The 26,275-nt window shown below is 50.9% G+C and overlaps 1 protein-coding gene across 1 annotated transcript in view; it reads right to left on the bottom strand.

Moving 5' to 3' along the window:
* Positions 1–497: 497 nt before the first annotated feature.
* The window catches only part of SPAG5 (sperm associated antigen 5), a 131,844-nt gene continuing 106,066 nt past the window's right edge, over positions 498–26,275 (bottom strand). The window contains exons 14-18 of the mRNA XM_029613522.1: positions 19,857–19,937; positions 2,515–2,658; positions 2,074–2,148; positions 1,368–1,448; positions 498–1,269 (exon numbers count right to left, since the gene is read on the bottom strand). Of these exons, the coding sequence (XP_029469382.1) occupies positions 1,198–1,269; positions 1,368–1,448; positions 2,074–2,148; positions 2,515–2,658; positions 19,857–19,937 (453 nt within the window). The 3' untranslated portion in view covers positions 498–1,197. The remainder of the gene's footprint in view (positions 1,270–1,367; positions 1,449–2,073; positions 2,149–2,514; positions 2,659–19,856; positions 19,938–26,275) is intronic.

A 26,275-nucleotide genomic window follows, 5' to 3' on the forward strand; every position in this document is an offset into this window, starting at 1 on the left:
TACTCTCTCAGATAATAGAAGAACCAGGGGGCACTCCATGAAGTTAGCAAGTAGCTCATTTAAAACAAATCAAAGAAAATTCTTTTTCACTCAACACATAGTTAAGCTCTGGAATTCATTGCCAGAGGATGGGATTACAGCAGTTAGTCTAACTGGGTTTAAAAAAGGTTTTGATAAGTTCCTAGAGGATAAATCCATAAACTGCTATTATAGTAATTAATAAGCAATAGTAGCTTGTGATTTATCTAATGTTTGAGTACTTGCCAGTACTTGTCACTTGGATTGGCCACTGTTGGAAACAGGATATTGGGCTTGATGGACCTTTGGTCTGACACAGTATGGCATATCTTATGTTATTATTTATTTATTATTTAACATTTTTATATACCGAGATTCATGCAGAATTTGCATATCATCTCGGTTTACATTGTAACTGAAAACGACAAGCATGAGGAATGCAAGTTACATAGAACAGGGTATTAAAACTTGGAAACAGATTACATGGGTAAAATAACTTTGTACATGGGTAAATTAACATGGGTATAATAACTTAGTGCATAATGGAGGATGGAGAAACTGAAAATTATCTTGTAGTAATATTTTATATTTTAAGCTTGGTTTGAGGGTCTTTAGATGGACTATTTGCTAGTGAGTAGGTGTTGATGTATTTTATGTACTTACATAAGCCACTAATGGATCCTGGAGATGAGCAGCAAGACATTGTGTACCCGTCTGTTTGAAAGGATGCCGTGTAAGAGTTGATTGTTAATAAGCTTTACAGCAAGAGGACAGACCATGCAACTTGCAGTTTACAAAATTTATTTAAATACAGACCACTTTTAAAGGATGTACTGCTCTAGGCATGCTCCTAGAAATATAATGTTAAGATGACAACTCAGATGACTTAACCCTTCTTAATGACACTGGTTGCAGCACACATGGTGGGAGCTCACTGCCAGTACCCTAGAAAGTCATCTAATTAAGCCCAACTTCACTACAGATGAAACCTCTAGGTTAAGAGAAAAATTAAAATATACATTTCCAACTCTTCTTTAGAAATGCCTGCATTATCTTATCTGGAAACAGGTTGGGCGCAAGAGTATCAGTCAATGCATGATGGGTATGATGAAGTGCCATGAGTTATTCATCTGCAGCATTCTGGCATATAATTCCTTTCCAATGCACATTATCCTCTTGCTAACCCAGAAAGTCTGTCACTTCCTTGAGCTCTTGGCAACTGGCCACCACTTCAGGGACTGATAGGAGAGCCTGGAGGAAGGAGAAAAAGAGTTATCAGTCTAACTCCTGAAAAACTTCCCCACTACAGGCATCCTTCCTGCTGGGTCCCTCCACCACAACAAATTCACCTTTCGAATCCTCTCCAGGAGATCATCCAGTTTCTTCACCTCCTTCTCAGAACGACAGAGATTCACTTCTAGGATTTCTCTCTGTAAAATAAGAATACAAACTCAACCCTGTTCAGACCAACCCCAGAGTTGCAAGCATGGAGACAGCCGAGGTGAAACTGGAGAAAAAGCCCTTGAAAGTGAGACCTCACCTCAAATCTGAGTTAGATCTGATGCTTGGAGACTTGCCTGGTAAGGATCAGAAATGCCTACGTTCCTCACTGTCCATATCCAATGTGTTGCACTGCTCCTAGCAGTGACAGGATTTTACAGTATTTTATATTGCACCTTCAAGAGGTAGGTGAACACAGTTTCTGCTCTACTCAGTGTAACCTCCATTCTTGAGCAGTTTACTTTAATACAAGGTATGGAGGAGACATTGGAAGTGAATAGATGGCATGTTCCTTCCCCAGCAGAGCCTCCAGAATGCAAGGCTGTAATCCCAGTTCCAAATGCACCTCTTCTTCAAGCATAAACCCCTGCCCAGTAATAACTGGATGGTAATTAAATCTCTTCCCATCCCCTGGGAACAACTGTGCAAGCAGAAAGAAACCAGGCCCTCTTCCCTCCCCCACCTGCCAGTTTCTCAGTTGCTAGAGAGATTTGGGTGAAGACTAGACAGGCCTCAGTATTAAGGTTTTATGGAGGGATGACCACCAGTCCTTACATGTCTTGTAGTTTTCATGATAATTTCAGACTTGGTGTTCTCGGTCTCTAGATACAGCAGTCTCAGCTTGGTAACCTTTGGAACAGAAAGGCTTCTTGTTAGTTAAGTACAGCAGAATGCCCTGGACAATGGTATCAGTGTCACTAACACGTCAGCAAGAGACAGAGCAGAGCCGAGTTGGTCCCAAAAATCTCCACTTCACCAAAATTACATGAACAGTTGCATGTTAAGTACATCTCATATCCCAAACAACCTGAGATATTGGGTGTTAAGTGATAATGCTAACACGATGATATAAATCTAACATGAGACTGCTTTACATTAGGTGTATCAAAGCACTGCTAATTGCTCTCAGAACTGGGTATCATCATTTTTCCTTCAAGATGCCCTCTGGTACTCTTACACCTTTCTGTGCTGTGAATGCATTCAGCTGTCACTCACCTCCTTTTGCAGTAATATTCTCTTTTGAATCCAGTCTCTCCTGCTCATCTCCTCACTTTTTGTTAGCTCCTCCTGCAACACAGACCTCTCTGTCTCCAGGAGCTGCAGTGACCGTTTCAGCTGAGAGATTTCACAGTACAAATTCTGAAACAAGAGCTGCAGTTCAGATTCTGGAAAGAAGTGACTAACAATGAATATGCTATAGTATCAGTTCCACATCATTCAGCATATGCCTCTGGCACCAGGGACTCCAAGGGTGGAGCTTTCTGGGATGCGCTTAAACCAGCTGGCACAGCACAAATCAGAGGCAATTGTCAGAAGAACTGAAGTGCCTTGCTGGGTCAGACCAATAGTCCATTGAGCTTAGCATCCTGTCTCAGACAATGGAGAATCTGGATCACTAGAAGTACCCAGCAAATTACAATGGGGAGATCCATTGGAGAAATTACTTACCTGATAATTTCCTTTTCCTTAGTGTAGACAGATGGACTCAGGACCAATGGGTATAGTGTGCTCCTGATAGCAGTTGGAGACTGAGTCAGATTTCAATCTGATGTCAGCACTACATATACCCGTGCAGGAAGCTCTGCTTTTCAGAATTCTCCTCGAAAAGCAATAGTGGATATATGTGTGTTTGGTTAACTTGATTTAGTTGACGTGAATTGTAGCTGGAGACCGCCAGTGTCGTCAACCGAGAAACACAGACACCCTGTAACTATGGGTGTCTTAACTAGGGGTAAGTCTGGCTTACCCATGCTTGTCTTGCTCTCTGGGATTGTCACCCGATGTTTCCGTATGTTGAGGCAGCCATGGGCGGGATACTGAGTCCATCTGTCTACACTAATTAAAACAAAATGATCAGGTAAGTAATTTCTCCATTTCCTAGCGTGGGAGGCTGCCCGTGGTCCACTTAGTCCACTTAGTACTGCCCTTGCTAATGCTGTGTCCTCCCTGGCCTGCACATCCAGGCGGTAGAACCTCAAGAAGGTGTGAATGGAGGACTATGTTGCCACCCGACAGATCTTGGCGGGTGACATCTTGGTTTCTGCCCAGGACACTGCCTGGGCCCTTGTGGAATGGGCCTTGACTTGTAGAGGTGGAGGCTTGCCTGCCTCTACATAGGCCGCCTTGATTACTTCTTTGATCCAGCGGGCTATGGTTGCCCGCGAGGCTGCTTCCCCTTGTTTCTTCCCGCTGTGAAGGACGAATAGGTGGTCCATCTTTTGTACAGATTCCGATCTTTCCAGGTAGCGGATTAGGAGTCTGCCGATGTTAAGATGGCGAACGCGGCAGGAGTCTTCAGAGTCCTTATGCTCGTCTGGAGATGGCAGCGAGATGGTTTGGTTTAGATGGAAATGAGAAACCACCTTTGGAAGGAAGGAGGGGACAGTGCGTAGCTATATGGATCATTGCTAGTTAAACTAGAGGGGAATGGAGTAGATGTAACTCCATTTACAGTAGAGAATGTATGGGAAGAGCTGAGGAAACTGAAAGTGGACAAAGCCATGGGGGCCTGATGAGGTTCATCCCAGGATACTGAGGGAGCTCAGAGATGTGCTGGCAGGTCCACTGTGTGACCTGTTCAATAGATCCCTAGAAACGGGAGTGGTGCCGAGTGACTGGAGAAGAGCGGTGGTGATCCCGCTTCACAAGAGTGGAAACAGAGAAGAAGCTGGTAATTACAGACCGGTTAGCCTCACCTCGGTGGTGGGAAAAGTAATGGAGTCGCTGTTGAAAGAGAGAATAGTGAACTATCTACAGTTGGGAGAATTGCTGGATCAGGCAACATGGATTCACCAGGGGAAGATTCTGTCAGACAAATCTGATAGAATTTTTTGACTGGGTAACCAAGGAATTGGATCAAGGAAGAGCACTCTATGTCATCTACTTGTATTTCAGCAAAGCTATTGATACAGTCCCGCACAGGAGACTGGTGAATAAAATGAGAAGCTTAGGAGTGAGTGCCGAGGTGGTGGCCTGGATTGCAAACTGGTTGACGGATAGAAGACAATGTGTGATGGTGAATGGAACTCTCTCTGAAGAGAGAGTGGTTTTAAGCGGTGTACCGCAAGGATTGGTGTTGGGACCGGTCCTGTTCAATATCTTTGTGAGCGACATTGCGGATGGGATAGAAGGTAAGGTTTGTCTTTTTGCGGATGACACTAAGATCTGCAACAGAGTGGGTATGCTGGAAGGAGTGGAGAGAATGAGACGGGATTTACGGAAGCTGGAAGAGTGGTCGAAGATATGACAGCTGAGATTCAATGCCAAGAAGTGCAGAGTCCTGCATATGGGGAGTAGAAATCCGAATGAACTGTATTCGATGGGGGGAGAAAGGTTGATGTGCACGGAGCAGGAGAGAGACCTTGGGGTGATAGTGTCTAATGATCTGAAGTCGGCGAAACAATGTGACAAGGCAATAGCTAAAGCCAGAAGAATGCTGGGCTGCATAGAGAGAGGAATATCGAGTAAGAAAAGGGAAGTGATTATCCCCTTGTACAGGTCCTTGGAGAGGCCTCACCTGGAGTACTGTGTTCAGTTCTGTAGTCCGTATCTCCAAAGAGACAGAGACAAGATGGAGGCTGTCCAGAGAAGGGTGACCAAAATGTTGGAGGGTCTTCATCGAATGACTTATGAGGAGAGATTGAAGAATCTAAATATGTACACCCTGGAGGAAAGGAGGAGCAGAGGTGATATGATACAGACTTTCAGATACTTGAAAGGTTTTAATGATCCAAAGACAACGACAAACCTTTTCCGTCGGGAAAAAAAATCAGCAGAACCAGGGGTCACGATTAGAAGCTCCAGGGAGGAAGTATTTCTTCACGGAGAGGGGGGTGGATGCCTGGAATAACCTTCCGGAGGAAGTGGTGAAGACCAGAACTGTGAAGGACTGGACTGGGATAAACACTGTGGATCCATAATGTCTAGAGGACGTGAATGAAGAGTGGGTGGCTCGCGGGAATGATGGCTACTACCTGTATATAATACCCTTATTCAATAAACATACACAAGGTTAATTTGACTCCAACATTGCTCTAAGCTTCAATGGCAAGAGGAAATGTGGAAAAAAGGATTTGAATTCACAAAAAAGCGGGGAGTAGCTTGCTTGTTACAGCGGCTACTACCCCAAACCAAATAAGCCTGTTACTTCACTTTGAATGCATATCCAGCATAGATCTCTGCTTCAACGCCAGGGGAGAAAGTCTGATACTTCACTTTCAATGCATATCCAGCATAGCTCTCTGCTTCAACGGCAGGGGGAATGAAGAAAGGTGGATCTATATACAGACTACAATCAACAAGGACTGAATTATTTAGTCTGGGTGGGCGTGGGTGTGGCTTGTTTATTGCGGCGGTTGCTACCCTAACTAATTGGGCAAGATATTTCACTTAGATGTAGTTCGAACACTGCTCTCTCATTAATGGTGGGGGGGGGGGGGGGGGGGGAGGGAAATAGAACCAAAAGGTTACTAAGAGCCAAGAGTAACATAAGTATGAGAAAAAAAAGTGCAAAAATTGCTGGGCAAACTGGATGGACCATTTGGTCTTCTTTTGCCGTCATTTCTATGTTTCTATGATCCTGGTGTGAGTCTGAGGAACGGTTCCCGACAGGATAGTGCTTGAAGTTCGGAGATGCGACAGGCTGAACGTATTGCCACTAGGAATGCAGTCTTCAAGATCAGGAGCCTTAGAGTTAAAGATGTGAAAAACTTGCGTGCTCGGGGCAAGGTGTCAATTACTACCCTCGAGTATCCACTCTTCTTCAGGGGAGTCCTCTTAATGGCCAGACCGTAAGAGAATTGATTTGGGTCTTCGTGGAGGATCGATCCTTGCTGAAGGAGGTCCCTATGTGGAGGTAGGCATGGGGGTTTCCCCGCCAGAAGTCTTCGCATGTCTGGGTACCACGGCCTTCTTGGCCAGTCCAGGGCCACTAGGAGTATACTAGTCCCTGTGGTGTTCTATCTTGTGGATGATTCCGCCCTGTAGTGGCCATTGAGGAAAGGCATACAGCAGATCTTCCTGTGGCCAGGTTTGGACGAGGGCATCGATCTCCTGGGATTGAGGATCTCGTCTGCGACTGAAGAAGTTGGGAACTTGGGCATTGGACCGGGTTGCCAGAAGATCCATGGCTGGGGTTCCCCAGCGGTCTATTATCAACTGGAAGGCTGTGGTTGACAGCCTCCATTCCCCTGGGTCTAGACTTTCTCTGCTGAGGTAATCCGCAGTGACGCTGTCTTTTCCCGCAATGTGGGCGGCCGAGATCCCTTGCAGGTTTGCTTCTGCCCACATCATTAGGGGGTCTATTTCCAGGGACACCTGTTGGCTTCTGGTTCCTCCCTGGCAGTTGATGTAGGCCACTGTTGTGGCGTTGTCCGACATGACTGACAGCTTCTCCTCAGAGTCTGTGACTGAATCGTAGGTAGGCTAGTCTGACTGCCCGGACTTCCAGTCTGTTGATGTTCCATCCCAACTCTTCCTTGTCCCATTGCCCCTGGGCCGTCAGTTCTGACAGTGGGCTCCCCACCCTCGCAGGCTAACATCCGTGGTGAGCAAGACCCAGGTCTGTGGGGATAGCCTTACTCCCTTGCTTAGATGGTCTTCTTGTAGCCAACATAGGAGCTGTATCCTCCGCCGGCAACTGGAGGCGGATGGTGTAGTCCTGGGATATCGGGTTCCATCGTGACAGTAGGGAACGTTGTAGTGGTCGCATGTGGGCCCTTGCCCATGGTACGACTTTCTAGGGTTGATGTCATGAGTCCGAGGACTTGGAGGTAGTTCCATACCATGGGGCAAGCGCCATTCAACAATTTTCTCAACTGATCCATCAATTTCCTTCTCCTTGTAGGGGGGAGAATGACCTTGTCCTGTTGGTGTTGAACCGGACTCCCAGGTATTCCAGAGATTGGGAGGGCTGCAGACAGCTCTTGGTTACGTTGACGACCCATCAGAGGGTCTCCAGTAGATTCTTGATGCTGGTGGTCGTCTGATGACTTTCCTTTGGAGATTTTGCCCTGATCAGCCAATCAGCCAATCATCCAGATTTATTTTATTTATTTATTTATTTATTTTTAATTTTTATATACCGAAGTTCTAGTAGGGACTACAAATCACTCCGGTTTACATAAAACGAAGAACTGCTCAACAGATAGCGGAGCTTTACATGGAACCGTATAACATATGGAACAGTATAACTGGTTGACAATTTAACATAGTGCTAAATAAAGTGATAATATTTTAACTGGTAATAAATAAAGAAATATAATATTTTATATAAGAAGTATAACTATTTAACGTAGCAATAAATATAAATATAAGCAATGCCTAATATATATATGAAATAAAGTGAATTTTTGAGCTCACAGATAATTGTCCAGTTGCAGATTCTTAAAAGTAGTACTTTATACAGTGTCCATAGTTAAGGGATGGAAGTCTGTCAGTCATAGTAAGATTAAGCGTCTGGGAAAGCTTGTTGGAAGAGAAAAGTTTTCAGTCTTTTTTTGAATTCTTGATAACTGGGTTCTAGTCTAAGATCTGGGGGAAGCGTGTTCCACTGGTGTGGGCCTGCTGAAGATAGCGCACGTTTGCTCAATGATGATTTTATTTGCGGAGCATGCAGTGTTCCTCTGTATGCGCTTCTGATTGGTCTGGAGGAAGTGTGCGGTTGGAGTTGAGAGCTTAATGTGATGGGGGCTAGATTGTTTGTCGCTTTGTGGATGATAGTGAGTACCTTATAGAGTATCCTTTGTTTAATGGGGAGCCAATGTAAGCTCCGAAGGATTGGGGTGATATGGTCTTTTTTGTTAGTGCTAGTTAGAATTCTAGCCGCTGAATTCTGAACCATCTGTAATGGCTTGATAGTGTTGGCGGGAATACCTAGTAGCAGGGAGTTGCAGTAGTCGAGCTTGGAAAGAACGATGGATTGCAGTACTAGCCTGAAGTCGGAGAAGTGAAGGAGGGGTTTAAGTTTTTTAAGGACTTGCAGTTTGTAAAAGCAGTCCTTTGTAGTATTGTTTACGAACTTTTTTAGGTTTAGATGATTATCTAGCCGTGCTCCAAGGTCTCTGATGTCAGATGAGAACGAGTTGTTTGTGTTAGGTAGAGAAAGGCTGGAAGAGATTGTGCGTGGATCCTGGGAGACAATGAGCATTTCGGTTTTATTAGCATTTAATACTAAGTTAAGGCTTGAGAGTAGGTTTTTGATGGGCTGTAGGCATTCGTTCCAGTACGTGATGGTTTTTTGAAGGGATTCTGTGATCGGAAGGAGGATTTGTATGTCGTCTGCATAGAGGTAATGGGTAAGCTTAAGGTTTGAGAGTAGATGGCAGAGAGGGAGGAGGTAGATATTGAAGAGGGTGGGTGAAAGTGATGATCCTTGTGGGACTCCTTGCTCTGTCAGGATTGGGTGCGATTCTTTGTTGTTTATCCTTACTTTGTAGTATCTGTTGCTTAAGAAGGAATGGAACCATCTAAGGGCTGTGCCTTTGATCCCTATGTTGGCTAGTTGGTCTATTAGAGTAGAGTGTTTTACCGTATCAAATGCAGCGGAAAGATCCAAAAGAATGAGCAGGTAAGATTGTTTATTCTCCAGATTAATGAGGATTGTGTCAGTGAGAGATAGTAAGAGCGATTCGGTGTTTAGGCGTTTTCGGAATCCATATTGGGCTGGGGATAGAATGTTATGATCTTCCAGATAATCTGACAGTTGCTTGTTGACAATTTTTTCCATCAGTTTGGCGATAAGTGGTAAGTTTGCGATGGGTCTAAAATTAGCTGGGTCTGATGGGCAAGCGTTTGGTTTCTTTAGTAATGGTTTTAGTATTGCCAATTTTAACTGGTTAGGAACTAAACCTTGAGAAAGGGATGTGTTGATAATTTCTGCAATTGGTTTTGAGATGGTGTTTGGTATGGCGATGAGGAGATTTGTTGGTATTGGGTCAGATGGGTGGGAGGAAGGTTTGAATTTTTTGAGTGTGTTTTCAATCTCCAGTGAAGAAGTGAGCTTGAATGAATCCAGGTTTGTGGTTTGTTGCGGCAAGGATGTGAGATGGTGTGTTAGGGTAAGGCTGTTGGATGTGATTGATTGAGTAAGGTTGGTGATTTTTGTTTTGAAGTAGCTGGCTAGTTCGTTTGCTTTGTTGACAGCTTGGTGGTCTGGGATAGTAGGAGGAGATGGTTTGGTTAAAGAGGAGACGTAGGAGAAAAGAGCTTTTGAATCGAATATAAAGTGGTGTATTTTTTTTCCGTAGAATTCTTTCTTTGTTCTAAGGATTGTATTCCTATAGTTGTTGAGGATGGATTTGTAGATGGCATGTGTTGAAGTGGTTGGGTTTTTTCTCCAGCTTTGTTCTTTTTTTCTAAGAGATTGTTTAAGGGATTTAAGTTCAGGTGTAAACCAAGGTTTCCTATTGTCTAGTGTGGGTTGTATGGTTTTGGTTGTAGTTGGGCAGATTTGATCTGCAATTTTATTGTTAATATTGATCCAAGAGGTAGTTGCAGTTGTTGCGTCTGTGAGATCAAGTTGCTTTAATGCATCCGACATCTTTTCACTGAGTATGTCTGGAGAGCATGGTTTTCTGAAGTGGATGGTGGTTTTGTTAGTGGTTTGAGGTGGTGGGTTGTTGATCTTGAGGGTGGTGTGGATAACTTTGTGGTCTGACCATGGTACTGGTGAGCAAGTTGGGTTAGTATGAATGTTAAAGGGTTCGTTAATAAAGATGAGGTCCAGAGTATGGCCTGCCTTGTGGGTAGAACTGTTGATAATTTGAGTAAAGCCCAAATGTTTGAGAGAGGAAAGAACTGTTTGGCAGTTGATGGATTGTGGAGAAGCATCTACATGTAAATTAAAGTCTCCGAGGATTATAGCAGGTTTGTCGGCGTTTATGTGTTTGGCTATAAGTTCTATCAGTAGAGAGGGATCAGTAGAGAGAGGTGATGTACGAGGATTCCTTCTTTCCTCAGTGTCACTGCCACTACAACCATGATTTTGGTGAACGACCACGGGGTTGTAGCTAGCCCAAAGGGTAGCGCTCGGAACTGATAGTGATGGTCCAGGATTGTGAAGCGTAGGAAGCGCTGATGATCATGATAGACCGGGATGTGCAGATAGGCTTCTGACAGATCCAGGGAGGTCAGAAATTCTCCTGGCTGTACCACCCTTACGACCGAACATAGGGTTTCCATGCAGAAGCGTGGTACCCTCAGGTAGCGGTTGACTGTCTTGAGGTCCAGGATGGGCCGGTACGTTCCCTCTTTCTTGGGGATGATAAAATAGATGGAATAGTGCCCAGTATTTCGTTGGTGCATGTGCACCGGTGTTATAGCCTTTAAGGCAAGCAATTTGGTCAATGTGGTTTCCTCTGCCGTCCTCTTGGAGGGGGAGTGGCAAGGAGATTTCACAAATTTGTCTGGAAGGATGCTGTGGAAGTCCAGAAAGTATCCCTCTTGAATGATGGTTAGGACCCACTTGTCCGACGTTATCTCGACCCATCTTTGGTAGAATAGAATAGGCTTCTTCCTGTGGATGGGTTTGTTGATTCTCATTGTGGGGTGCGGCTGGGGCCTGGACCTGAGCTGGCTCCCCTTTTGTTATGTTTGTTCCGAAAGGACTGGCCCCTGCCTGTGGGGCGAGGTGCTTGGTATGTATTCTTATACAGTCTAAAATGCTGTGATCCTCTGCCCTTGGATGTTCAGGGAGAGGGGCGTTGGCTTCTTTTGACCTTGTCCTCCGGTAACTGAGGTACTGGAGATTCGCCCCATTTGTCGGCTAACTTCTCCAGTTCGCTTCCGAACAGGAGGGTTCCTTTAAAAGGCATTCTCGTGAGTTTCATCTTGGAAGTCTTGTCGGCTGACCAGCTTCGGAGCCAGAGTTGCCTTCTGGCTGCTACAATGAATGAGACGCCCCTGGCTGAGGTGCGCACCAGGTTGGAAGTCGCATCCGTGAGGAAAGACTGCTGGTTCTAATGTTTCGACGGGCGTGGTGGTGTTCCTGACCAGTGACAAGCATGCGCATGTCACCGTGGCACAGCAGGCAGCGATCTGCAGTGACATAGCTGCTGCATCAAATGACTGTTTAAGGATGGATTCCTGATGTCTGTCTTGGGCATCCTTGAGTGCTGCTCCTCCGACTGGAATGGTGGTGCGCTTTGTGACAGTGCAGACCATGGCGTTCACTTTGGGGAACACCACGAGTTCTTTGGCTGAGGGTTCCAGTGGATATAGGGCTTCTAGGGCCCGTCTTCCCTTGAAACTGGCCTCCGGAGCATTCCATTCCAGGTCGATCAGTTGTTGTATGGCTTGCAGCAATGGGAAATGGCAGGAGGCCTGACGGAGCCCGACCAGAAGAGGGTTCGTCTTTGGCTCCACTGTGGCACTTGTGCCTGGAATGGCCAGCTCCTTCAGGCTCAGGGACACGAGGTCTGGTAGCTCGTCTTTGGAGAAGAAACGCATCATGGTTCGGTTATGGTTCCGTTCCTGGAGGGATTTTCCCTTCCTCCAGGAAGTCTTGGTCTTCCTCCGATGTGTCTGTGTCCCCTAAGGTTAGGCTTTTTGTCTGGGGGAGGCACATCTCTGGGAGGCTGAGAAGGGCCTGGGAGGTTTGGGTCCTCTGGTGGAGGCTGTGGCTGTGTCACCAGTGGCGCCGATTGCACCTGGACGAATGTTTACAGACCTTTAAAGAATTCCACCCAGAAAAAGGTTCCTGGGTCTATATTGAACCCAGCAGCATTCCCCGAGGGTCCCATCTGGAGGGCCGAGCTGGGCATAGAGAGGTCCGGGGTACTATAAGAAAATTATTATTTACCTGCTAATTTTCGTTCCTGTAGTACCATGGATCAGTCCAGACAGTGGGTTATGTCCCCAATCCAGCAGATGGAGTCAGCACAAGCTTTGAGGGGGCGTCACCCTATATACCACTACCCCCTCTGCAGGAGTTCAGTATCGAGTATATCAAAGCCCGAGTAGAAAACCCGAACCCCTTAATGGATCAAGTTGAAAAAGAACCGGCAACAACAACCGGGTACCTATAAGAACTAGAACTGTAAAGATCCTACCAACGGGTAGGAAAGGCGAAAAACACAGCAAGACAACCTGTGGGGAACTGCGAAAGCAGTAAGAGCGGAAGCCGTAAGAAAACGCAGCCACAGAAAAGAACCGAGCAGGCAGAGCACCCAGACGCGGTGGGCGTCTGGACTGATCCATGGTACTACAGGAACGAAAATTAGCAGGTAAATAATAATTTTCTTTTCCCTGTACGTACCTGGATCAGTCCAGACAGTGGGATGTACCCAAGCTTCCCTACATCGGGTGGGGTCCTGCGAGGCCTGCTCGTAGAACCTGTTCGCCAAGATGTCCAGAGACAGTAGAGGCGAGATGGAGGCAATAGTGCCTTGAGAACGTATGCAACGATTTCCAGGTGGCTGCTCCACCGATTGCTGGAGAAGAGAGCGAGCGGACCTCCGCCCAAGAGGCCGCCAGAGCACGTGTAGAATGCGCGACAATGCCGGGTGGGGGAGTCCGCCCCACCCCAATGTAGGAAGCTGCAATGCCAGCCTTCAGCCATCTGGCAATCGTCGTCTTCGAGGCCTGGGCCCCGTTCTTGGGACCCGACCCAAGGATGAAGAGATGGTCCGACGGCCGGAACACACTCGTAGCCTCCAGATAGATACGCACTCGTAGCCTCCAGATAGATACACAGAGTGCGCTTGACTTCCAAGAGTCGTAGAGATTTCGGCTCAAAACACGAGAAGGACGGCAGTTCCACCGTCGGATTCACATGGAATGCAGACACCAGCTTCGGGAGAAAAGATGGAACGGTGCGGATGGAAACTCCAGAGTCGGAGAAAACGCAGAGAAGGCTCTCTACACGACAGAGCCTGCAGTTCCGATATGCGACGAGCGGAACAGATTGCCACCAGGAACACTGCCTTAAGGGTGAGATCCTTAAGCGTTGTACTACGCAGTGGCTCGACTCTAGGAGGGACAAGGATCCCGCAATGGAGACCGCAGATGTTTAATACCCTTGAGGAATCGAACAATACCCGGGTGCTGCAGTAGAGAATCCCCATCACACAATAGCGAACCAGGGCGGCCACCTGGACCCGCAGGGAATTATAGGCGAGCCCCTTGTCCACTCCCGCTTGCAGAAGTTGGAGGATCTGAGGAACAGAAGCCTCAGTTGGTCCCGTGTCCTGATCGGCAAACCACAACTCGAACACCTTCCAGCCCCTAACATAGGCTATCGACGTCGTCGTCTTTCGTGAACTCAACAGCGTGGACAGTACCGCCTTCTGGTAGCCCCGGCGCCGGAGGCGGCGCCTCTCAAAAGCCAGGCCGCAAGACAGAAGAGTTCCGTGACAGATGCCCGAGTCGGATGGGTCTGTCGATCACCAGCTGTAGAAGGACCGCGAAGATCACAGTCCCCTGATGATACTCTATTCTGCGGGGTGTTCTGAAGGAGATGGGACGGCCATGGGAGCACTAGAGCATCAACTCCCTCCGCACCTCGCTCCCTCCGGCGACTGAAGAGACGGGGAGCCTTGGCGTTGTGCGCGGACGCCATCAGATCCAGGTGAGGGGTCCCCCACCGATGGACAAGCAGTTGCATCGCCCCGTCGGATAGTGACCATTCCCCGGGATCCAGTAGTTGACGACTGAGGAAATCTGCCCGGACGTTGTCCAACCCTGCGATGTGCGAGGCCGCCCGGCGGACCAGAATACCGCTCCGCCCACTGCATCAACATCGCTGCCTCGAGCGCGACCCGCGGGCTGCGAGTGCCGTCTTGTCGGTTGATCTAGGCCACGGTGGTCGCGTTGTCCGATAATATTGTCTGGTCTCCAGACGATTGATGGACCATTTCGACTCTTCCTCGGACCACGTCCCCTGCGTGGAGCTGCGGTCGCAGGCTGCCCCCCAGCCGACGAGACTGGCGTTGTTGGACACGCCGCGAGCCAGATTCGCCGGATCCAACCACCAGCGCAGACTGTTCCTGGCCACTTGCGGCAGAGGGAGGGTCACCCGGTAGTCCTGCGAGGGCGGTTTCCAACGGGAAAGGAGAGCTCGCTGTATCGGCGGGAGGCGCGCAAACGCCCAAGGGACCATGTCGATGGTGGAGACCATCACCCCCAGGAGCTGCAGGTAGTCCCAGGAGGTGGGATCTGGTAACGCAGAAAACCGCCGTATGTGATCCCGCAAGGAGTGCGCCTTGTCCTGCCGCAGAAAAACCTTGCCCAGACGGGCGTCAAGCGCTACGAGGGCACGAGGAAGCTCTTGGAAAAATTCACCTCCCATTCGAGGGACTGCCGGAACTGTACTTCACCACCCATTCCAGGGACCGCCGGAACTGTACTACCCTGGCCACCGCCTTCTGGCCGTGGCAGAAAGACTTCGCTCGAACGAGCCAATCGTCCAGATATGGATGGCCTAGAGTGCCCTCCTTCCGAAGGGCAGCCGCCACCACTGCCATGATCTTGGGAAAAGTGCGCGGGGCCGTCGCCAACCCGAATGGGAGGGCTATAAATTGGAAATGCTGGTCCAGAATCTTGAACCTGAGAAGGCAATGATGTTCCCGGTGGATGGGAATGTGCAGGTATGCCTCCGTCAGATCCCAGGGGGCGAGGAACTCCCCCCCCGATGCACCGCCGCAATCACCGACCGCAGCGTTTCCATGCGGAACCGGACCACCCGGAGGGACTTGTTGACTTCCTTGATATCCAGGAGGGGCCTGTAGGAACCGTCCTTCTTTGGCACCACGAAGTAAATCGAATAATGGCCCAAGTCCACCTCGCGGGCGCAATAGTGCCTATCTCCCGGAGCCTGTCCAGTGTTAACTGCACAGCCCTTCGCTCGGGACCCGATCCGCAGGTGGAGAAGATGAACCGGCCCTGCGGAACGCGGACAAAACTCCAAAGCGTAGCTGTGTTCTATGGTGTCCAGGACCCACTGGTCCGAGGTGATGTGCACCCACTCCTTGTAGAATAACGCCCGCCGACCCCCAAGCCTGGGGACGACGGAGTGGGCGAGCCTGGCATCCTTGCGAGGATTTGGGAGAGGGGAGTCCCGTCCCGGGGGTGGAGCGTGCGGGCCGGCGCCCGCGAAAGGAACGCGACCAGGGCTGAGACCTGGGAGCGGAGGGCCTGGAGCCCGTCGGTCTGTAGTTCCGGTAGAAGACCGGTATCTGTCCTCCGGCAGACGATGACCCGCATTTTACCCCAGGGGCTTGATGATTTGATCCAAATCCTCTCCGAAGAGGAACTTACCCCTGAAAGGCAGGGAGCCTAGACTCGACTTGGAGGACGTATCCGCCGCCCAGTTGCGAAGCCACAGCAAACGTCTGGCCGACACCACCGAAACCATGGAACGCGCCAGCACCCGAAACAGATCGTACGAGGCATCCGCCCCGTACGCCACCGTGGCTTCCATCCTATCCGACTGGGCGGCCTCCTCGGGAGGGAGGGCCTGGGACGGGAGAAGTTGCTGCACCCAGAGGAGGCTTGCCCGCTCGAAGACCTTTTTGAGGAAAACCTCCAACTTGCGATCCTGTGTATCCCGCAGGGCCGCGCCTCCCGTCACTGGGATCGTCGTCCTCTTCATGACCGTCGACACCGCGGAGTCCACTTTTGGTACCCTAAAGAGGTCCAGAAAATCTTCCGGCAAGGGATACAACTTTTCCATGGCCCTTTCGACCTTCAGGGAAGCCGCTAGGACCGGATCCCCCGTCTTCGACGAGGTGACGACCGCAGGCGCTACAGGCGCGGGCGGATCCGGCGGCGGGTTGAGATCCAGCTCCTGGAGAATCAGCAGGATAAGGTCGTCCAGCTCTTCCCTCTAGCAGAGGCGAAGCGTGCGCGGATCATTCCCCTCCGGCGTGGAATCCGCCTGGTCCCAGTCCGTATCATCAGGGTCAGGAGCCCCCGGGTCTGGTGCCGCTCCCACCGGCCCCGGGAGGGGTCGGGCCCGGACCGGGGGGGGGGGGGTGTTTGGGGGCCCCCACGCCCGTCAGGACGGGGGGGGGGGGGGGGCCTGAGAAGCAGTCGCCGTCCGAGGGACCTTAGCCGGGGGAGGCCCTGCCGGTGCGTCCAACCCCTGCAAATGTGCCTTGTGCAGAAGCAAAATAAATTCCGGGGAAAAAACCCCGGCCTGCCCGAGGAGGCCCCGGCCGAAGGAGGGGCCGTGGCACCCTGTCCCTGCGGACCCGGTTCCGGTACCAGGGTTGGGAGAGAAGCCGCTACCGCTTCCCTATCCTCCAGCGCTCCCTGAGACCCCTCAGGGCGCTGTGGATGCAAAATGGCCGCCGTTCCCGCCACGAATGGGGGAGGGGCCTGCCCACGCTGCCCGGGCAAACTGGAAAGGGAGGTGAAAATTGTCGAGGGACTGCGAGGTGCCCTCCCCCCCGGGGGGGCACCGAGCGCAAATGTCGTCCCGAGAAATGCGGGGCCCCGGCTCCCCGCAGGCTGAGCAGCGCGACGGCCGCGGCATGGGGATCGCGTGTGAAGAACAGCCTCAATCAAATCCTTCAGCCTCGGGGGGGGCCGCGAGAGAGCGCAAAACGGCGCCGCGGGGGGGCCCGATCGGCCTGAACTGCCCGCCGGAGGAAGCTCCAAGTGCCGCGGGGGGGCCTCCTGGCCACACAACCCCGGCGCCGCGGGGGGGCCCGATCGGCCTGCACTGCCCGCCGGAGGGAGCTCCAAGTGCCGCGGGGGGGCCTCCTGGCCGCACAACCCGCCGAAAACGGCCTGCCTGCCTGCCACAGCTGAGCAGCGCGACGGCCGCGGCATGGAGATCGCGTGTGAAGAACAGCCTCAATCAAATCCTTTAGCCTCGGGGGGGGGCCGCGAGAGAGCGCAAAACGGCGCCGCGGGGGGGGCCCGATCGGCCTGCACTGCCCGCCGGAGGAAGCTCCAAGTGCCGCGGGGGGGCCTCCTGGCCACACAACCCGCCGAAAACGGCCTGCCTGCCTGCCACAGCAGCCCCTGAGGAGCTGCAAAATGGCCGCCGGCAAGGAAATCAGCGCGGGGAGGTCGGCACCACCGACACCTGCGCGGCCCCCGGAGGACTGGAGAGCTGCAAAAGAAAGAAACAACACAAAATGCAAACTTACCCTGTCCAAAACGCAGCACAGGCAAGAGAGAGGACACAGAGGGTAAGGGAAACCCAGCTCCCCAAAAGTGTAAACTTTTTCAGTTTTTTTTTTTTTTTTTTTTTTAAACACAACAACTTGATCCAAGCAAAAAACAAATAGGCAGAGGCCAAAGTCGAAAATCAGTAAGAAAAGCACAGGGAAAATCCTATCTCAATGGGAGAAACCCAGGATACCCTACTCGCATCTGCTGGAGTCAGAAGATACTGAACTCCTGCAGAGGGGGTAGTGGTATATAGGGTGACGCCCCCTCAAAGCTTGTGCTGACTCCATCTGCTGGATTGGGGACATAACCCACTGTCTGGACTGATCCAGGTACGTACAGGGAACGGTGGATCTGGATTCCTGTACTGGCTGGGGGGGACCTTGCCCTGGTTCTTCCAGAGCCGTCTCGCACTGTAGGCACAGGGCAGTAGCCTCTTCATGCTGCGCAGCTCTTATGTGGCAGGTTGGGCAGAGGGCTTGTGCTTTGGCTTTCCTGGCCGGTGGTGCCATAGTTTGTGCGCGTAGGGGCATTCAAACCCGGTCTGTGCGTCTATATGCGCGCACTGTGAGGCTTAGATATGCACTCCGGGTGCGCATGCAAGCTGCGAAGGTATGTGTGCAGGCCGGTATGTGCGCTTATGGAGATGCGCGTGTAGCTGAACTTGTGCGCCTGGCGCTGTTGACTGTGTCACTGTGCGCCCGGCGCTGTTGAGTGTGTCGCTGTGCGCCCGGCACCTATGCGCGCGCCGCTGTGCGCACAAGTATGTTATGCGCCCGGCTTTCCACTGTGCGCACGGCTCAGTTAGGCGGATAGTACGGTGATCAAGGGGGGAAAATGGTGCCGGTGACCACGTGAGCAAGATGGCGCCCCCCCCCCCCCCCTCGGAGGGTCTCCACGTGGGAGGACCCTCGAGCCAGATCGGGGTCTAGCCCGGACTGGGCTGATCAACCCGATGGGACAGACACTAGCTGGCGATCTCTACAGTTATCCGAGCCTCAAGAAAGTTTTCTACCTTACCTTGTCTCGGCGTTTCCCAGTCTGGAGCCGGGCGGTCTCCGGCTGCGGGGGGAGAGGGAATTTACCTTCACCGCCGCACTCAGTCTTGCATCCACTGCCTCTCAGCCACTCCCATTCCTGGGGGCTAAGTCCACGCCGGGAACCGGCTACTGGACCAAAGCTTACCTCTGAGGGATCTCGGAAATCACCTCAGGAATTCTCGACTGGGGGAGGGACCTTTAGGTATCACCGCAGGAGAGCGGGGCTCGTCTGTAGAGGTAAGATTATCTCTTGTTTGGAATTTTCTTCTTTGGTTTGGATTTTCTAATGCTGTGCAAGCGTATGTATAGTCCCGAACTGCTAAGGATTCGGAAAAATACTGAAGAGCAGAGCTTCCTGCACGGGTCTATGTAGTGCTGACGTCAGATTGAAATCTGACTCAGTCTCCATCTGCTATCAGGAGCACACTATACCCATTGGTCCTGAGTCCATCTGCTACACGTTAGGAAATTCATGTTGCTCCAAGAGTCAGTTATCTACTGGCTAATTGATAAGAGACATGTCTAAACCTTTTTTTTTTTTAAACCCAGATATACTACTGGCCTTGATCATATCCTCCAGTAATAACTTCCACAGCTTCATTGTTCACGAAGTGAACAATACTCAGATTTGTCTTAAATCTGTTGCTACTTAGTTTGATGGAGTGTACCCCTGTCCTAATACTATAAGAATGAGTAAATAACCATTCCCTATAAACTTGTTCCACTCTACTCATTTTATACAATTCTATCATATCTCCTTTCCAGGCTGAACAGCCTTATACTCTTTAGCCTTTCCTCATGGGGGAATTGTTTCATCCCCTTTATCATTTTGATCACTTTTCTCTGTACCTTTTCTAGTTCTATCTTGTTTGAGTTGAGGTGATCAGAACTTTATATAATACTCAAGGCGTAATTGCACCATAGATTGATTCAGAGGCACTATAATATTCTCAGATTTATTCCTTATCCCTTTCCAAATAATTCATAACATTCCATTTGCTTTTTTGACTCCTGCTACACACTGAGCTAAGGATTTCAAAGGTATTATCCACAAGGACTCCAAGGTCTTTTTCCTAATCTGGAGCTCAGTTGGGATTATTGTCCTCTTCTGAGGCTCGAGGCCTGGCCTACTCTCCTTTCTGAAAGGGTTCTTATCATTAGCTGCACAGCTGGGATGTGTACCTCTGTGTCTCTTCTCTCATGCACCAGCTGCAGAAACTTCTCCTCCTGCGCCTGCATAATATCTTGCATCTGTTTCATACTCTAAATGCAGAAAAAAAAAATTAAGGATGAGCAAAAGCCATACAATCCTTTCTATCCTCTTCTTTTCAATCCAGACAAATAGAGGAAGTTAAAGAAAGGAATCACAAGATCTCCCAGAACCCCACTGCACTAATCTCATTTTTCATGCTGTTCATGTAGGAAGCAGCTTGCTCCCACTAAATAGAGGCTACCATGTTAGATACTTCTCAATGTGCTCCAGACAGCAGAACAAGCCTTGCTCTGGGCTACCAACCTCTCGAATACTGTCCACTATCTCCCTCTCTCTAGATTAAAATGTGTTTAAAAGACTAATAGGCTTGCTAATGTCACCCTGTATAGGCTCCCGTGCTGATTTCAGCCTGCCAGTATTCAAGGTAAAAAGCTAAGATAAACATTTTTAACACACTAAACTTTTCCCTTGCCCACTATGCAAAAAATCAGAGGGCTTCCAACGGACAACAAACAGAAAACAAGAAATTGAACAGACATATCTTATATTCCCAGATAAGGTTTATTACCTTAATATCGATCATGTTGACTAGCAAACAGGAGAATTATATGCTTGGCAGAACAAGGAGAGTCCTGGACTGGTCTGGCTAAACTCAAGGAAAGGAAATTATTAGGTAGGAATTAAATTTCTTCTCTCCCTTCATCCAGCCAGATTAGTCCAGATGCATGGGATGTATCCAAGCTATCCCTCTATTGGGGTGAGACACTGCCAAGTTTGTTCTCAAGGTTTCTTAACCAAATAAGTTCCTTCCCTGGCTCAAAGGTCAAGATGATACTGCTTTGAAGAAGCATGCAAGGAAGACCAGGTCACCATGCTGCAAATCTCCAAAGGTGACACCAGGTTAAGTTTTGCCCACAAAGCTGTCTGGTATATGACATCCTCAATTTCTCAGCATGCAGCAATCCCTTGGATATGCAATCCTCTCCATCATTTCCTTAATCCATGAGCTTCTGAAGCCTTCAAAGCTGCTCTGCCCTTTCTAGAACCATTAAAAGTAACATGGAACCTTCCTTATACTGTAAGATTCTGAAAATTAGTGACCTGGAATATTGCAGAAGAACTTCAACATCTAAACAAAGTTGAAGTACTCATCTCCAGAGTTCCTTTGACAGGAAGGGAGAGATAGGAAAATTAGGTTCTTACCTTTGCTAATTTTCGTTCCTGTAGTACCAAGGATCAGTCCAGACAGCTGGGTTATGCCTCCTGTCCAGCAGATGGAGTCAGAGAGAAAACTGAAAGCACCCCCTAGATATACTGGTGTGCCACCTGCGATCCCTCAGTATATGTGATATCAAAGCAGAAATAAGTAATTGACCACTTCAGACAACTTCCTCAAAAATTTCCTGTACCCCTTTGTAATTTTGTAGGCATGTAGGTACTTAAAGACTAGATCAAACAGAAACTTCCTGGACAACATAGAAGACCAGGTAGAACTAATACAACACAGATAGTGTAAAAGACAAACTGAGGAATTACAACTTACCCTTAAAAACTGGTCCGAACGTAGCGAACACAATCTGCCAAGGAAGGACCGTGGAATATGAGAAGACGAGCGGACTCCCAGAACCGTGGGCGGGCGTCTGGACTGATCCTTGGTACTACAGGAACGAAAATTAGCAAAGGTAAGAACCTAATTTTCCTTTCCCTGTACGTACCAGGATGAGTCCAGACAGCTGGGATGTACCCGAGCCGCCTGAACTGGGGTGGGACCCTGAGAGTCCCGCTCGAATCACGCTGCTCCCAAACGACTGAGCGGACGGACCACGGACATCCAACCGATAATGCCGGGAAAACGTATACCATGATTACCAAGTGGCCGCCCTGCAGATCTCTCGACTAGAGACCAATTGACGTTTTCCGCCCACGAAGTCGCCTGAGAACACAAAGAATGAGCCGTAAGCCCATCTGGAACCGGTTTACCGCAACCAATATACGTGGACGCGATAGCGCCCTTCAACCAGCGGCGATAATAGACTTGGACGCCTGAAGCCCCTTCTTGGGCCCATTCCACAAGACAAACAGGTGGTCTGACCTACTAAAGTCGTTGATAACCTCCAGATAACGCAGAAGGACCCGACGGACGTCCAAACGCCTCAGGTCTTTGCCTGGAGCCGACCGGAGCTCCTCTTCCGAGAAAGAGGGCAAATCAACCGTCTGGTTAACATGGAACGAAGAAACCACCTTAGGTAAGAAGGAGGGTACGGTCTGTAAGGAGACTCCCGACGTGGAAACATGCTAGAATGGTGCTCTGCAGGAAAGAGCTTGCAGCTCAGAAACACGACGGACCGAGGAGATGGCCACTAGGAAAACCGTCTCGAGAGGTAGGTCCGTCAAGGAAGCCATCCTGATAGGCTCAAACGTGCCGCACACAGGCCACGGAGTACCAAGCTCAAGTTCCAGGAAGGACAAGGAACACGCACCAGAGGTCGCCAATTCCGACCACCTCTCAAAACAAAACCGCACAACAGCAGGGTGACTCGCAAGAGAAAACCCCTCGACCTTGCCTCTCAAGTAACCTAATGCCGCAACCTGAACTCGGAGCGAATTGTACGCCAACCCCTTCTGCAGGCCATCGTGCAGAAACGAAGGAATGTGACCCACAGACGAATGACGGGGCACAACAGGTAGCGCAGCGCACCAAACGTGGAAATCTTCCAAAGACCTTCGCGCCTGAGGGAGAGTTGAAACAACCGCGTCTGAATAGCCTCTCTACCTCAACTGTTTCCGCTGATAAGCCAGGCCGCCAGCCAAAAGTGATCCGCCAGATCGAAAACACCGGGCCCTGACGGAGAAGATTTGGAAGATGCCCCAGCCGTAGTGGACCGTCGACCGGCCGGTTGACGAAACCGCAAACCACGGACGGCGCGGCCATTCCAGAGGTACAAGAATCACCAGGCCTTGGTGATACTCTATGCGCCGCAACACCTTTCCGACCAGAGGCCATGGAGGAAAACACGTAAAGAAGAAACTGACGGGGCCACGGAAGCACCAACGTGTCCACTCCTTCTGACCCGTGTTCCCACCTTCGGCCGAAGAAATGCACCGCTTTCGCATTTAGTCTGGTCGCCATCAGATCCAAGCGTGGGGTCCCCCAACGCTGGGCGATGAGGTGCATCGCCTCCGCCGACAGCTCCCATACTCCGGGATCTAGATGCCGACGACTGAGAGAATCCGCCTGCCCGTTGTCCACGCCGGCAATGTGAGTGGCCGCTATGCTCGACAAGTGCCGCCCCTGTCGATTTACTTACGCCACTGTAGTCGCATTGTCCACCAGAATCCGGACCGCTCGGTCGTGGACGATCGGGAGGAGGCGGCGTAAGGCCAGAAGCACCGCTCTGGTCTCCAGGCGATTGATGGACCAAGTGGACTGGAGCGCTGTCCAAGCGCCCTGGACTGCTCGGGCCTGACAGAACGCCCCCCCCAGGCCGATAGGCTGGCATCCGTCGTCACCACAATCCAAGACGGAGGCTCCAGGTCCGCACCCTGCAGGAGAAGACCGGGAGTTAGCCACCTGGAAGGACTGGAGTGGGCCGGGTCCAGCCAGGGCAGTTCCAGGCCGTAAACCTCGGACCTGAGATCCCAACGAGAAAGCAATGCGGTTTGTAATGGCCGCATTTGCGCAAAAGTCCACTGCACTAACTCCGCAGTAGACTCCAAAGGACCAATGATCTTTAAATAATCCCAAGCCGTAGGAATGGGAAGGGCAATCAGGCGCCCCACCTGAGCCATGATTGAGCATGCGTTGATGTGGGAGAAACAACCTTGCCCTTTAGGGTATTGAAGCGAGCGTCCAAAAATTCCAACTGTTGGGTCGTCTCGAGTCAACTCGTCGCGAGGCTGACCACCCAACCCAACAACTGAAGTTGCCGCACCACCAAGGAACCGCCCGATTGCAAGAGTCTCGCGACTTCGTCCGGAGGGAAGCAATCGTCAAGATAGGGATGCACTACAACCCCTTGCCGACTGAGAGAGGCCGCAACCTCTACGAGAACCTTGGTGAATACCTGAGGAGCGGTCGTCAGCCCGAATGGAAGGGCACAAATTGGCCATGACGTCCCAACACCATGAACCACAAGTACCTCAGATGCCGCTCTCGGATACCGATGTGAAGATACGCCTCGGCCAGGGCCAAGAAGCCAAAAGTCTCCCCTGTAAACGGCCGCAATAACCGACCGTAGCGTTTCCATCCGAAAACGAGGCACGCGTAAGGCCTTGATCACCCCCTTTGAGATCCAAGATCGGTCTGAAGGTGCCCTCCTTCTTGGGAACCAGAAAGTATATGGAATACCGACCTGTCTTGATGTCGTCCGGTGGGACCGGGACCACTGAAGTACAGCTTGCTGCTTCTCCGGGGGCCCGCACAGCGATGTTATGAAGAGATCCCGGAGTGAACATGCAAAATCCAACTCGTAACCTCGCCGAGTCACGTCTTGCACTCATAGATCCGAAGTTATTTGGACCCACTCCTCCCAAAGACGGGACAGCCGATCTCCGGTTAAAGGAACGGAGGAGCGGGACTGCGCGTCTTCAATGAGCGGGCTTGCCGGCAGAAATCCTTGCGAGGCACCTCCCCGCGGAGGCCGCCTACCATGAAAGGAAGAAGACCAGGACTGGGACGTCGTGGGTTGCTGCATCTGGGGAAGAAATCACCCATACCCGTACGGAAACGCCGTTGACCCAGAAACCGAGCCCTGGTATTCCCAGAGGGCCGAAACCGATGGGGCTTGTCCTCGGGCAATTTGTAAACCTATTTATCTCCCAGGTCCTTAATAATCTGATCTAGTTCCTCACCGAATAACAACTTGCCCTTAAGAGGGGAAGGAGCCTAACCTGGCCTTGGAGGAGGCGTCTGCCGACCAACGACGGAGCCACAACAACTGCCGCACTGAAACTGTAGAGGACATAATTCTCGCTGAAGTGCGCAGCAATCATATAAAACATCCGCTGCGTATGCGACCGGCGCTTCAATACAATTTTGCCCGCTCCGCCACAGCCGGAGGGAGCTCCTGCGCGGTCAAGGCTGTTCGACCCAGCGCAGGATGGCCCTCTGGACGAGACTGCTGCACGCGGCTGCTCGTACCCCCCAAGGCCGCCACGTCAAAAATGCGTTTCAATAAGGCCTCCAACCTAGGGTCCTGGAGATCCTGCAAGGCTATTCCCCCCGTAACCGGACTAGCCGTATGTTTGACCACAGCCGTGATCGCTGAATGCACCGCGGGCGTCTGGAACAGATCCAAATATACCGCGGGTCACGAACACAAATTTTTTATTTTTTTTTTTATGGCCCTGTTCATCCGCAGGGAAGCCTCCGGTAATTCCCATTCCCTAGAAAAAATTTAGAAAACCTTGGGATGTAAAGGGAAAATCGGGGGGCCCGAAGGCTGGCCATAGCAATATCCCCCGTGGAGGTAGCAACATTGGAAGGTGGAGCAGGCAGCTCCCGCCCTTGCAGGACATGGAGGATGAGGGACTTAACTCATCCTTCCCAAATAAATGTAGCACCTGGGGGCATCCCTTCTAAGACCTCTAGGTCGTCCGCTGCATGCAACTCTGGTGCCCTCCCTGGAGGGCCCGGAGTGGCTACTGAGTCCCCCGCACTCCCGGCCCCCCCCCTCGGGCGGGTGGCCTGCGTCTCTGTAGATCCCCGCCCCCAGCGGGGTCTCCTGTCCTGGGAGTCTTCGGGGGAGAGGGACCTGCTGCTTCCCCACCAGATTCTGCCTGCAGTAGAGCTTTGTGCTTTAGGAGCACACAGACAGACGAAAACGGCACCGACCTTTTTTTTTTGTTTGTTTTTGAATTCAACTTATGTGAGCCCGGGAGAAGGGGGGGCTCCGAAATCCCCCAAATCGCCCCGTGGGCGCGGGCTGAGGTCAGGAAGGGAAGGGGGAGGAGAGGTTTCCTCCTCTGCAGCCGAGTGATCCGCCTGCCTCGTGGCCAAGATGGCCGCCGCTCACCTCCCCGAAGGAGGAGGGGCCGGAGGATGGCTGCTCGGAGCTGTGCTAAACCGCGGCGTCGGGGGCAGAGAAGAATCGCTGCGGGCAGCGCTCGACCCCCGGGAAGGTCCCCCGCCCCCGGGAAGACAGTGGGAGCAGAGACCCTCCCGGGAGAGTCGCGCCCCGCCCCCCCACAGGCTGTGAGGCCGAAGAACGCTGCATCGCGGCGGCAGAGGAGCTGCCAGAAAAGCACGCCAAAAAAGAAGGAAAGTAAATTGTACCAGAGAACTGCGCCGGGTGACCCAGCCACCCCTTCCGACGTCCGTAGAGGCACTGGCAGGCCGGGGCTAAGCAACAAAACCAGCTCACTGCCTGTCACCAACAGGCCTTAAATG

Source organism: Rhinatrema bivittatum, chromosome 8, assembly GCF_901001135.1.
Source record: "Rhinatrema bivittatum chromosome 8, aRhiBiv1.1, whole genome shotgun sequence".
Taxonomy (NCBI): domain Eukaryota; kingdom Metazoa; phylum Chordata; class Amphibia; order Gymnophiona; family Rhinatrematidae; genus Rhinatrema; species Rhinatrema bivittatum.